Raw genomic sequence first — 13,764 nt, 5'->3', positions numbered from 1 at the left:
TGGCCCGCCCCTCCCCCTCAGCGGGGCACACGCGGGACCGGCGGCGGCGCTCGGGCGTGAACGGCCGCGGCGGGGAGCTGGGGCGCGCACTCCGGGGGCCCGGGCGGCCCTGCGCTTTCGTCCAGCGCCGTGCCGCTCCACGTGGGCCCGCGCCGGCGGCCGCGAAACCCACGGCGCGCCCGGGCAGCGCTGCCTAACAAAGTCCCCTGCACACCGTGTGTTCTCCCCCCGCGAGTCATTGCTGTAAAACGTGGTTGCTCAGACCCAAGGAGTTTGACCTGAAAAGCCTCTTTTTCTACTTTTTTTTTTTTTTCCTCGGCGGGACGGCGACTGTTGCGGGTCGTCTCCTCCCCTCGCGCCCGCGTCTCTCCCCAGTTTTTGGCATCCCGGTCGTGGCCCTGGCCCCCCGGGCGGGTTGTCCCGCGCCGCGATCCGCACAAAGACCTTGGGGCGCGGGGACCCGAGTGGGCCCCCGGGGCCCCGCGAAGACGGCATGGAGTCTGGCGGGGCGCGGGAGAGCGACCCCGGCGCTGGGAAACGCTGGCTCTGGCCACTCCCCCGCCAGGGTGGCCGCCCTCTGTTGTAAGCCTGAGCTGAAAATCAGCCTTCTACTTGTAACGCGAAGTTTTGAGGTTTGAGGCTACAGAGCAAGAGATTCAGAAGTGCGCGCGCTCGCAGACCCACATGCCACAGACAAACCCACGGGATATCTGCGCCGAGCGCCGAAAATAGAAAAACACGAGTCACCAATTCAATAAAGGCTGATTCTTTCTACTCCTAAATCGCGGACTGTAGATTGCAAGTTGATAAATACGAAACCTACCCCTCGGGTATTTTCTTAAGTCTCAGGGACTTGAAGGGGTGTGGCGTGTGAAGGTCAGGGAAGCCCAATCCAACAGTTAAACCACGTTTGTATTTTAGGCAAACAATGAGAATGTAGATTTTTTTATAAATCCTTTAATTTGCCGGTCGGAGTAAATATAAAAAGAAAAATGCAAATGATCCCATCTGCTGCTCACAGCTGACTGGCTGCAAGAGAGAGCCATGTGGCCCGGCCCTGCGCGGTCAGTGAATAGGTAGAATAGATTTTAAAAGAAGGCATATGCTGGCTCCTTGCTGCCCAGTTGCGGGGAGGGTTTGAACTAACGTAGAGTTTTGGATTACCGTGTCCTCCTCCGGGCCACTCCAATTGGGAATTTAGTAATTATGCAAGTTCTTTCCCTTCGGGTTTGAAATCAAAAGGCGCACGGTTATCTAAGACCTTTGAGGAACTACGTGGAACATTCTGGAGGCTGCATTTGGATAGCCCATTTTGAGAAGTCAGTACTAATTGCTATGCAAAATTAGCAAGCCTCCGGGAGAACCGAGCTCTGCATCCAGGGGGTGCTTTTATAAAAGAATCTATACGTGCTCAGTGTCATTCAAAACAGGATGATGAAAAGAATGGGGCCGAGATAGCAGCCCTTCAAATTCAAAAGACTTGAGACGCCCTATCTACATTTAAAATAGGGCGGAGGGAGGAAGGGAGGAGGACCGCTTGGGGGAGAATGGTTAATTTATACATTCCCAGAAGACAGAATGGAGGCACTTCGATTTCTGCCGGGAACTTGACTTTTACACTTGCACATTAAATAACACGTATGATCCAGTACATCGCTTGACTCATTTAACAGATACAGCAGTTTTGGTCTCACCTTCAATTTAACGTGACAGTTATAATTAGAATTTAAAGAGTATAAGTTGCATTTCATTAGTTCAGTTTTCTAGGATTTCCCAGTAGAAGAGTTAGGAAGAGTTAAGAGTAGCATTTAAGCTCACTTTGCATTTTTAAACCACTTTGCAGAAGTGGTTTAAAAATGTAAAATGACCTTGTTACATTTTTACAAAGGGGATTAGATGAGATATGTGTTGTGAAGATCTATATCTTCAGCCCTTCACAGTAACAACTGAGGTATTTAAGGAGAAATTAAATAGTAAAACAATAGAAATAAAAATAATAGAAACAAACATTTCTTTGTTCATATTTGAAACCAAATACAATAATTTTATTAATAAGTAGCATCTAAGGGGAGCAGCGTGCTTACCTGACGGCTGACTTTTTAAAACATCTCTCTTAGAAAATAACCTAACCAAAGTGACCTTGAGTATTACTGTAAGTTACGCATCTTAATTTGCATAACTGGATCAATCTACTTAACAAAGTAAGCTGTTCATTCCAAATAACTTATTAACAGAAATGGAAATCATTGCTATCTAGGAAATGACCTACCCTCAAATGGTTTTGTATGTTTTTTGTTTTGTTTCATAAGGGAAAATAGTATATGAAGGTGAAAACAACATCCAAAGCTGCACTGGAATAGTTGTATCTAACTTGTATTTTGGAGGCTTTAAAAAATAATAGCTCTGAAAAAAAAAATAGGTCTGAAAGTGCAAGTGGATAAAAGTAATGCCTTCTGAAAAAAGATGAATAAACATGGAGTAAGATGGGGAGAGGAATGAGGTATAATAAACACAATTCCTGCCCAACACAACCCTAAGAAGTCAGTAGGAGTGACGGCTCCCGGTTCATGGGGATGTGTGGAAAGACCTGAAAAACAAAACCAAAAAAAAAAAAAAAAAAACCCCTGAGTTTTAGATATCTGCATGATTGGAAATTTCTTAGTTAGAAATGCATTTTTCAAGTTTTCAAATTAGAGTTGCAGCAATTGATCTAATGAGCTCATTTCCAATCTTACCTGAGTAAAATGCAGCAGGGCGGAAATTGGCTCCTTGGCCATACAAAGGATTCACATAAAACACTACAGCAACTCAAAAGGAAAATTGCACAGCATTTAATGAAGAATGGGATATATATAATGTAAATATATATAATTGAGAGTGGCAGACAGATAGGCATTAGGTTTCAGATATCTTGTAGCTGCTATTCTAAAGGTTTTTGTCATCGCTAAAATATATTTATAGTTGCCAAGACAATATTTAGTAGGGCTTTTTTTTTCTCAGTAGTTAAGTCTTAAAACAACGCAACAGATTTCAGTGTTACTTGTGAGACATTTCCACTTTATTTCTTGCCTGCTGGATGTATAATTTTGCCAATTCTTCCACTTCAAACATAAGTAGCTGACAGATCCAGATTCCATGAATACTGACAACAGAAAAGTAAGAAGGGAAAAAAAGAAGGAAAGTGGGAACATGTATTAACTTTATTAAATAGAACTTATGGAAAGGCACACCTTGAAAAATAACTTGCAAAACTGGCTTTTGTTTGGGAAATTAAGCTCCGGGAGTTAAGTTTAACCCCTTGTGTGCTGGGGGGTGGGGGCGGGGAGACCTACATTTACCGGAATCCAGAGCCGGTAAACGACCCAATATGGGGGAAAAGATTAAGTTTTGAATGAAAAAGCCGCAGAGAATTTGTGCTCGGCAGTTCTTCTTCTGTGTCGAAGGCCTATTTAATAATTTATAGCAGCTTGAGATTTTAAGTACCCAACACAGCCATTAAGATCTGATTTTAGTTGGATATCTGGCTTGCACAATAGGATTCTGCAAAAAGAAATGTTAGGAAGAGTGAAAATTGCTGCAATCCCACTCTCAATTTCAAGCCCTTGAGAAAACAAATGCCAATCTGAACTATAGCTCATTCTGAGTCCAGAGTGCTGGCTGGAGGCGTTGCACCCCCCAGGGCCCCCACGCCCAGAAGGGCGCCCACGGGCCTGCAGTCAGGAGTCCCCACGCTGATCACACAGCTGCGACTGTCAGGAAGCAGGGAGTAAGGGGAGGCTGGTTTCCCAGCCCATCAGTGCCCATTAAAAAAAGAAGAAAAAGAAGACATACTAGTCTAGTAACCGGCCACTTTTTAAAGAAATTATTTCATGCTGGGGGTCAAGACTCTTTAAATGAAATGGTATACATACCTAGATACACACATTTTTGGGGGGTCTTATTTGACCTAAAATTTTTTCTGTACAATGAAACACCTTATAAAAATGAACTCCTGATCCAGTGATTCTACTTCTAGGAACCCTTCGAGGGGCAGGACTCAACCAATGCTACATCTACAGGCATGTTCATTGCAGGACCGTTCATGTTAGCAGAAAAATGGGAGGGGTTTTGAAAAATTGTTCAATAAATGACACATGCTAGCATACGACAGGCTTTAGAAAGAGAAGTACTCTTTTTTTATGGGGACAGAAGAATGTCAATGCCACATTATTGAGTAAAAGACAATGAGAGATCTATTTGAAAGAGGACTTGGGCTGTCTCCGTTTTGACCTCAAACTTTCTAGTTGGGTTCTTTCCAGTTTGTCTCTTGGTTCAGGCGGAAGACCCTGAGGGCAGAGCATCCGCTAATGGGAGCCAAAACTATCCCCCGACCAGTAAGGACTGCCCTGAGCCTACAAGACCCCTCCCAGGATTGACTCCAGGACACTGATCCTTTTGACCTTCACTGACTACCTGCAGGTATCCGCCCAAAACCTTTGCCCCACATTTTCCTTATATAAACCTGGAAGTAATTTCAGCCTTTTGGAGATAGACTTCTAGAGGCTACTCTGTATTCTTCCCACTGTTGGCCTCATTTAAATAAATTCCATTCTTGCGCACAGTGCCTGGCTGGCTCGGTCGGAAGAGCATGCAACTCTTGATTTTGGGTCATGAGTTTGTGCCCCAGGTCTGAGTATAGAGATTATTTAAAAAAAAAAAAAAAAAAAATTTTAAATTCCTTTCTTGGGGTGCCCGGGTGGCTCAGTTGTTAAGCATCTGCCTTGTTGTTGCATTTTGTTTTTTAAATGGACAAAATAAAACAGCACACTCCTATCTTGGGGCGCCTGGGTGGCTCAGTCATTAAGCATCTGCCTTCGGCCCAGGTCATGATCCCAGGGTCCTGGGATCGAGCCCCGCATTGGGCTCCCTGCTCCACGGGAAGCCTGCTTCTCCCTCTCCCACTCCCCCTGCTTGTGTTTCCTCTCTCGCTGTGTCTCTCTCTGTCAAATAAATAAATAAATAAATAAATTCCTTTCTTCTTCCACCACTTGTTTCTCTGCCTTTGAATTTTGTCAGTGGCGGCTGGCTGAGCCTGCCCTGTTTGGGACCCCTGGAGCCAGGTGCTGTCACACCCCTGTGTGCCAGGCAACATACGTAGTGTAATCCTGTTTTTGTAAAAAAAAAAAAAGACAAACAAAACATATTTCAGCGTAAGTTAGAAGATGTGGAAAACGGGGAGGTGTGGTTTCCCCTGAGGTATCGGATGGGAGGGAGAAAAGGGATGTACTTTTTCACATAATACCTTTGTGTCATGTTGGGTTTTATTTTTTCCCACAATGGGCATCCATTGCTTTTGTAGCCCTGTACCCCCTTCCCACAGATGTCACCAGGGCCTACAGAGCAAAAAACCTGGAGTAGGTAAGTCATGTGGAGCTGGTGTGAGAGTCTGGATTTACTCCTGTCACCAGGCTCCCCTTTATCTACATGTTCTTATTAGAAAACAGAGAGAAAGAGATCTTAATAATGCTCCAAAAGTAAATACGGCATTTGGCTACAGAATCCATGTCTCCCTTTCCCCAAGCTTCTGAATTGTCAACGCAGTATTTTAGAGAAGTAACTGTGAATATACCTAAGGATTTCCCTAGAATCATGGCACATTAAGGTCTGGGAAATAATAAACGTGGAGTCCTTGATTATACCAAGAAGGAAGCTGAGGCAAAAAGGAAAGGTGGCTTGCCCAAGGCACATTGGCTTCTGGAATGTTTTTGGATTCCTCTTTATTATTCCTACCAAAGGCCAAACAGATTAAAAAAAAAAAAGTGAGAGGCCACAAAAAAGTGAAATATACAAGGTTTGTGCTTTACAGAGTATATTTATTCAGAATAGCAGCCCCTGCCACCAGCCCCATCCTTCAGTTAGCCGCTTAGATCTCTTCCTGGAGAGGCCTCGGGTAGTCTAAGTCTGGGCGAGATGCCCCTGCTTTGTACTTCCACGGTGCCTTTTCTTTTCCTGGTCATAGAGGCTGTTAGGAACTCAACTCTGACCTCCCCCTAAATGGGAGCCATGTGTTGAAGTCCTAACCCCCAATATGCCTGGGAAATTGACTGTATTTATTTTTTTAGTAACTTTTTAAAAATTTTATTTACTTATTTTTGAGAGAGAGAGCGCGCGCGCACACAGGTTGGGGGAGGGCAGAGAGAGAGGCAGATGCCCCACTGAGCAGGGAGCCTGATGCGGAACTGGATCCCGGGACCCTCGATCCCACGATGCTTACCTGACTGAGCCACCCAAGTGCCCCAAGCGACTGTATTTAGAGATAGAATCTCTAAAGAGGTAATTAATGTTAAATGAGGTCATATGGGTGTGCCGCAGCCCAATGACTGGTATTCTTCTTTTTAATTTAAATTCAATTAATTAACATATAATGTATTATTGGTTTCAGAGGCAGATGTCAGTGATTCATCAGTCTTATATAACACCCAGTGCTCTTATATCAGTGTCCTCCTTAATGCCCATCGACCAGTTACTCCATCCCCCCACCCCTTTCCCCTCCAGCGACCCTCAGTTTGTTCCCTATACTTAAGAATCTCTCCTGTATTCTTAAAAGCAGAGGGAGAGTCACCAGCAATGTACACAGAGAAAAGGCCATCAGGGGACATGAAGAGAAGGTGGCCGTCTGCAAGCCAGGGAGAAGGGGCCTCAGGGGAAACCAATGTGCTCGTCCCCTGACCTCCGGCATCCAGAATTATGAGAAATAAAGGTCTGTGGTTTAAGCTCCTGAGTCTGTGATGTTTTGTTACAGCAAATTAGCTGACTAATACAGAGCCTCTGCTCACAGGAAGCTGGAAGTGCCTTTCTGTAAACTCTTGGAGGGCAAGACCCTGTTCCAACACTCTATCTCCGAGTACCTGGCTCTGTGCCTCAGACACAGTCAATTTTCAACAAATATCTGCTGAAAGAATAAATGAATTGCTGTTGGATACCATGTTCCATTCCTCATTCTTTTTTTTTTTTTTTTATAGATGAAGAAACAAAAGGTCAAACATTAGAACGGGATGGATCCTAGTCTGATGAATGGTGCCTGGAAATGTCCCTGTACCCGCTATGCTGTTACAAGGGAAGAGCCCAAAGGCAAGTAGCCAATTCATGGTAGAATCTGCACCACATGCCAGAACCGTGCCCGCCTCCCCAATACAGAGCTCCATAAAGTTCAGTCATAAAGGTCTTCCCATTGTTGTCTTAGTCTGCTCTGGCCGCCATAACAAAATACCCTGCACTCGGGGGCTTAAATAACAGAAATTTATCTTCTCACATTTCTGGAGGCTGGAAGTCTGAGACCAGAGTGCCAGCACGGGTGGGTTCTGGTGAAAGCTGGCTTCCTGGTTTGCAGATAGCTACCTTCCTGCTGTGTCCTCATATGGTTGATAGGAAAAGAGCAAACTCCCTGTGTATTTCTTCTTATAAGAGCACTGATCCTGGGGTGCCTGGGTGGCTCAGTGGGTTGAATGTCTGAACTCTTGGTTTTGGCTCAGGTCATGACCTCAGGGTCGTGAGACTGAGCCCCATGTTGGACTCCACACTCGGAGGGGAGTCTGCTTGGGATTCTCTTTCCCCCTTTGCCATTGCCCCCTACTCTTGTGTGCTTTCCCCCACCCCTCAAATAAATAAATCTTAAAAAAAAAAAAAAGCACTGATCCTATCATGAGGGCCCCACTCTTATGACCTCATCTAAGCCTCATTACCTCCCAAAGCCCCCAGCTTCAAATACTATTACACTGGGGGTTAGGGCTTCAACATAGGGATTTGGGAGGAACATAAACATTCAGTTCGTAACAATAGTGTTTTCACATTTTGTCACCCTGTTTGCCTTTGATCACGGATCTGAGAGAGATGGAACAGGTGTATCACTTCCCCATATCAATTTATCCCATTTTTGAACAGATGAAAAAAAAATAATGTCCAGAGAGATTACACGGTTTGTAACTCATTCTTTCATGTAACAAATAGTTACTGCAGACCTAGTATGTGCCAGGCTCTTGATGTGTAACTGACACTTGGCTTGATCTGCCTTATAGCCTAAGTACTAGTTCTTCTGCTATTTTCCAGTTAAGTCTAGTTATTTCCCAATTTAATTGTTCAAAACAGAAATAGTGCTGACTAGAATAGAATATAATCTTTTCCTTTCAGAAAATCCCATTCTAGGGCACCTGGGTGGCTCAGTTGGTTAAGCGACTGCCTTCGGCTCAGGTCACGATCCTGGAGTCCCGAGATCGAGTCCCACATCGGGCTTCCTGCTCAGCAGGGAGTCTGCTTCTCCCTCTGACCCTCTTCCCTCTCGTGCTCTCTATCTCTCATTCTCTCTCTCTCAAATAAATAAATAAAATCTTAAAAAAAAAGAAAAAGAAAATCCCATTCTACACTAAGACACATAGGAGTGCTGGAGCACTCCTTTCCTGCTCACACTGGGCACTTCCGCCTCTTCTGCCTGAGCCTTTGAGGCTTTTAGAGGCCCCTTGTCAATGCCTGGTCTTCCTTCAAAACCTCCTCTGTGGTGTTTTCACCAACCCCTTCCCCACCAGAGGTAGTAGCACCCAGGTCTGTGCTCCTGCTTAGACCTTTTTTGCAGACAGCCCTCATCTCAGCCTCACTGGTCTTACTGATGGTACTGTGATTCACATCGTCCATGATACTTTTGGACTGGACTCCGCGATGCTTCAGAATGTGTGTCATACCTTCTGCCACCTTCTGCAGTAAGGATCTCAAGTGGCTCTTCCCTGCTGTGACTCAGACACAGGCTCTAGATACTCCAGCTGACTGGACTGGGGGCTAAGCCTCGAAATATGGGTTCAAGGCTGCATGTGGACGATGCCAGACTTTTCTGGGGCTCCCAGGCCCACTCAGGAGGAGGACTCTGAAGTGGATGATGACAAAGCCACACAACTGAATCTTCTCTTTTAAAAAAGTATACGGGGGTGCCTGGTTGGCTCAGTCGGTTCAGCGTCTGACTCTTGGTTTAGGTTCGGGTCATGATCTCAGGGTCCTGGGATCGAGCCCTATATTGGTCTCTGGCTCAGCACAGTCTGCTGGAGGTTATCTCCCTCTCCTTCTCCCTCTGCTTCTCTCCCTGCTGGTGCACGCTCTCTCTCTCTCTAAAATAAAGAAAATCTTTTTTTTTTAATTTTTTTTAAAGATTTTATTTATTTATTTGTCAGAGAGAGAAAGTGAGAGTGAACAGCACAAGCAGGGGGAATGGCAGAGGGAGAAGCAGACTCCCCACCAAGCAAGGAGCCCAACACAGGACTTGATCCCAGGACCCTGGGATCATGACCTGAGCCAAAGGCAGCCACTTAACCAACTGAGCCACCCAGACACCCCTAAAATAAATAAAATCTTTAAAAAATAATAATAAAACAGAAGGAAGGGCCCAGAGCAAGGTCCGGCGCCCACATCCACACCACCGGTGCTCCATCTCCCACCATGAACCACAACTCCCAGCACTTCTTCCCGGGCGCGCACAACGGCGTCCCCCCGACCTATGAGATGCTCAAGGAGGAGCACGAGGTAGCTGTATTCGGGGCGCCCCAGAGTTCGGCTCCCGTGACGACCACTGTGATCAACATCCGTAGTGAGACAGCCGTGCCCGACCACATCGTCTGGTCCCTGTTCAACACCATCTTCATGAACTGGTGCTGCCTGGGCTTCGTGGCCTTCGCCTACTCCGTGAAGTCCAGGGACCGGAAGATGGTGGGTGACATGACTGGGGCCCAGACTTATGCCTCCACCGCCAAGTGCCTCAACATCTGGGCCCTGGTCCTGGGCCTCCTTCTGACCACTGGATCCATTGTTCTTCTGGTGTTTGTCTACGCTACAGTCTACAGTGTATTTTTAAAGTCTATGCAGGAGAACAATGGGTACCACTAGGTGCTCATGGCAGGAGACCCAAGTCCTCCACCGTGTGCTGCTGGCCCTGTCCCTTAGCGTCCAGCCCTTTACATTAACACACTTGCCTGCCTACAGCTGAATTCAATAAAGTACACTTGCGTGTGAAAAAAAATAAAATAAAATAAAAATAAAAAAAATAAAAAATAATAATAAAACAATTAAAAGTATACAGGTTGGATGGTGTTTTTCTTTCCTAGGGCTGCCATCACAAAGTGCCACAAACTGAGTAGCTTAGAACATCAGAAATTTATTATCTCACAATTTTGGAGTCAAGAAGACCAAAATCAACGTGTTGGCCAGGTTGGTTCTTTCTGAGGGCCGTGAACGAGCATCTGTTCCAGGCCTTTCTCTTAGTTTCTGGTAGCCTCAGCTGTTCCTTGGCTTGTCGATGGCATTCTCCCTATGTCTTCACATAGTCTTCCCTCTGTACGTGCCTGTCTCTGTGTCCAAATTTCTCCTTTTTATTTTATGTTAATTTAGTTTAGTTTATGAAAGATTTATTTGAGAGAGAGCATGCAGGCATGCATGGGGGGAAGGGCAGAGGGAGAGAATCTTCAAGCAGACTCCCCACAGAGCACAGAGCTTGATGCTGGGCCAGATCCAATGACCCATAAGATCATGACCTGAGCCAAAACCAAGAATCGGACACTCAACTGACTGAACCACCCAGGTGCCCCCAAATCTCTTTTTATAAGAATGCCAGTCATAGTGGATTGGAGCCATCCTAATGACCTCACCTCAACTTGATCATCTGCAAAGACCCTATTTCCAAATAATGTCCTATTCACAGATACTGAGGGTAAGGATTTCAGTGTCTTTTTGGGGATACACTTCAACTCATAAAAGTTGGGGAAAAGAGTAGTATGCTCATCTGGACCCAGTCCTAGCATACCAGAAGCACAGGGTCCCAGCGTGAATGTTCTGCTGACAAGGTGACTTCCTCCGCCTACCAGCGCAAATCCAAGGATTCCTGCAAAACCTGTGACTGCAGGAACCTGCTTTCCCTTCTATTTCTAAAGAATGTGCCTAATTTAGGGGCACCTGGGTGGCTCAGTCGTTAAGCGTCTGCCTTCAGCTCAGGTCATGATCCCAGGGTCCTGGGATCAAGCCCCGCATCGGGCTCCCTGCTCAGCAGGAAGCCTGCTTCTCCCTCTCCCGCTCCCCCTGCTTGTGTTCCCTCTCTCGCTGGGTCTCTCTCTGTCAAATAAATAAATAAATAATCTTAAAAAAAAAAAAAAGAATGTGCCTAATTTAATTTTGCTGCTCCTTGAAGACTTGGCCATTGCATTCATACTTCCATCCCTCAGCCCAATTGTTGTCTGGCAAATAGCAAGTGGTAATAAATACTGTGGTGCTTGCTAGTTGTAGAGTGCTGAGCTTATACAGTCAGACAGACCTGGATTTGAATCCCGACTCCAACGTGTGCCAAGTGTGAGATTTTAGAAGCTTGCTCAAACTTTTTAGCTTCCATTTCCCTATTTACAGCATGGGGGAACCCCACCCTACAGGTGGTTATAAACAAGGCGGTTAGGTTTAGCCCTGCTCTAGTGGTTGGCAGAAAGTTAGTTCAATAAAGGAGAGCTGTTATTTTTATTGGTCATAAATGAGGTAAGTGAACTGTTGAGATAACTAATCCAGGCACATAACAGTTGGGGTTTTGAAAAACACATTTCTAGTTTAGCAGCAAAAACACAAAGGGTCATATGCCCAACCTGAATGCAGTCTGGAAGACACCCATAGAACCCCATTTTATTTTATTATTTTATTTTATTATTTTTTAAAGATTTTATTTGTTTACTTGACACAGAGAGAGAGAGAGCACAAGAGGAGGAGCAGCAGAGGGAGAGGGAGAAGCAGGCTCCCCGCTCAGCAGGGAGCCCGATGTGGGGCTTGATCCCAGGACCCTAGCATCATGACCTGAGCTGGACGCAAATGCTTAACCGACTGAGCCACCCAGGCGCCCCCCCCCAGAACCCCATTTTAAGTCAAAACTCCATGCAGAAAGGGAGAGATGCCACCGTATAATTCTAAAACAGGTGATGGTTCCCAAACCACAATTCTAATGTTGATTCTCTTTCCACCATCCACAAGGAAAAGAACACTGCGTCCTGCTGTCTCTCTCCAGGACAGGTTCTGGAAGCCTCTATCATGTGAGCATACTGGTGTCACTAGAGCTCTGAGCTAAACAACCAAGCCAGTGAGATAATAAAGGTATTGCATGAGATCTGAGTTCATACATTTGTGTGTATGAAATAACTATGTTTATAATTTACTTTCTATTTTAAGCCCCATCGTTTTGGAGTCTTCCCCACCCTCAGCGGGCTTCCAAGGGCCTCTGACCTCCAGGCATTTGCCCACATCGTTCTGGCTAAGCCATCCATCATTCTGCTCACTATGCCCTGCAGGCAGCGGCTCTGCCAAGCCTGACTGGGGACATGATCATCTCTTTGCAAGGCTGCCTGGAACAGGGATACTTGATGCAAATGCCTACAGGAAGCAGCAAGGAGAATTCATGGGGGAAGCTGGTGGATTGCCTACTCAACACATAAGAACATCTTCACTTCTACAAAAAAATGCACTAGCTCCCCTGTTTTCTTTCAATGTGAGCCATCTTTAGTCTATCTTTTGTTTCTCCATTTATGGAAAAAATCTTGGGTAAAGAGGAGCATCCTCTATTGTCTGGAAAACAGCAGTGCAAGTGTTAGGATGCATAACTCTTGGTGTCAGTGCAGGGAAAAGGCAGGGACAGGCGAGGACTCTGGCGAACTAGAGGGCTCATTCCTTATCCAAGGCAGGCAGCCATGTGGTGCCAGTATAGACTGAATCCAGTATGGCCAAATCCGCCAATTACTTTAGAGAAACCCGAACCTGGAATTTTATGTGAAATTGCCCAGATTTTCAATATGAGTGACTGAAATTCACACGGCCAAACAAAGGAAAATCTAGCCCACAGCCTCTAGTTTGTGGCCATGGCTCACATCCTTGTCTTCTCAAAAGGCAGGTCTGCCTCCCAGCCAGCTTGCCGGAAAGCTCCCGTGCCAGCTCTGCTCCTTCCCACCACCCTGTCCGGGATCCTGCTGCTTCTGCCCAAGACATTTTGCCTATGACTCAAATCGTCTCCTTGCTGGGGCTTTACGCTTTCAGAAACAAAAGCTTGAGGGCGATTTCAGCTTTCTGTTCCATCTCATGCCTTCACCAAGACAATAAACCCAGATGGGAATTTCTGCTTGGAGGCAGGGAGGAGAAAGGGAGAAATGACAGGAGAATAAAAATATAGATTAATCTCAAAAATATTATCTTGCTGAACATATTTGGGTTGAGGTTATCTATAAGGCAGTTTCAGAATTTCTCTGTGGCTTCTAAAGAAGCACTAGGAAAATCTTTTAGGAAGGAAATCCCCATTCAGGCAATTATCAGATTCCAGTTTTCACAGTAAAATATAAGTATCTAACACAGTGTCTTCTTAATAATTTATTATAATGTAATGTTTACTTTTATTAGTATAGTACCTTGTTTTCCTGACTCTGCCAGAGGCAATTTCTGAATTCAATAATAAGGTTTTTGAAAAATATGTAATAACTTGAAGGTTTAGCCATCGAGTTAATAGTAAACACATGATACTAGTTATTACGGAGCCATCACTGGTTTAAAGGACTAACATTATTACTGAGCCATTACTGGTTTAAAAGACTAAAGCAATACAACCCTTGTGCTCCGGGAAGATGATAAATTTGGGAGCAGAAAGTTCAGACTCAAATCACCTTTGTTTCATCATTTTCTTTGGTGGTGGGAGAGAGAGGCTGGTCTCACTGTGATACTGATTTGAGTGGTCAGGAGTGGGGC

General features: G+C 45.3%; 1 protein-coding gene across 1 annotated transcript; it reads left to right on the top strand.

The window, feature by feature from the left end:
• The first annotated feature begins 9,504 nt into the window (after positions 1 to 9,504).
• On the top strand, positions 9,505 to 10,032 carry LOC114209966 (interferon-induced transmembrane protein 1-like). Its single transcript, XM_028104192.2, has one exon. The coding sequence runs from the start codon at positions 9,520 to 9,522 to the stop codon at positions 9,898 to 9,900; it is 381 nt and encodes a 126-aa protein (XP_027959993.2). The 5' UTR covers positions 9,505 to 9,519; the 3' UTR covers positions 9,901 to 10,032.
• The last annotated feature ends 3,732 nt before the right edge of the window (positions 10,033 to 13,764 follow it).

The sequence above is a fragment of the Eumetopias jubatus genome, unplaced genomic scaffold, assembly GCF_037043125.1.
Source record: "Eumetopias jubatus isolate StellerSeaLion01/CBP00866 unplaced genomic scaffold, mEumJub1_p1.0 scaffold_6, whole genome shotgun sequence".
In the NCBI taxonomy this organism is placed as follows: domain Eukaryota; kingdom Metazoa; phylum Chordata; class Mammalia; order Carnivora; family Otariidae; genus Eumetopias; species Eumetopias jubatus.
The sequence above is the reverse complement of the archived record's forward strand: the minus strand, read 5'-3'. Positions and strand labels throughout refer to the sequence as shown.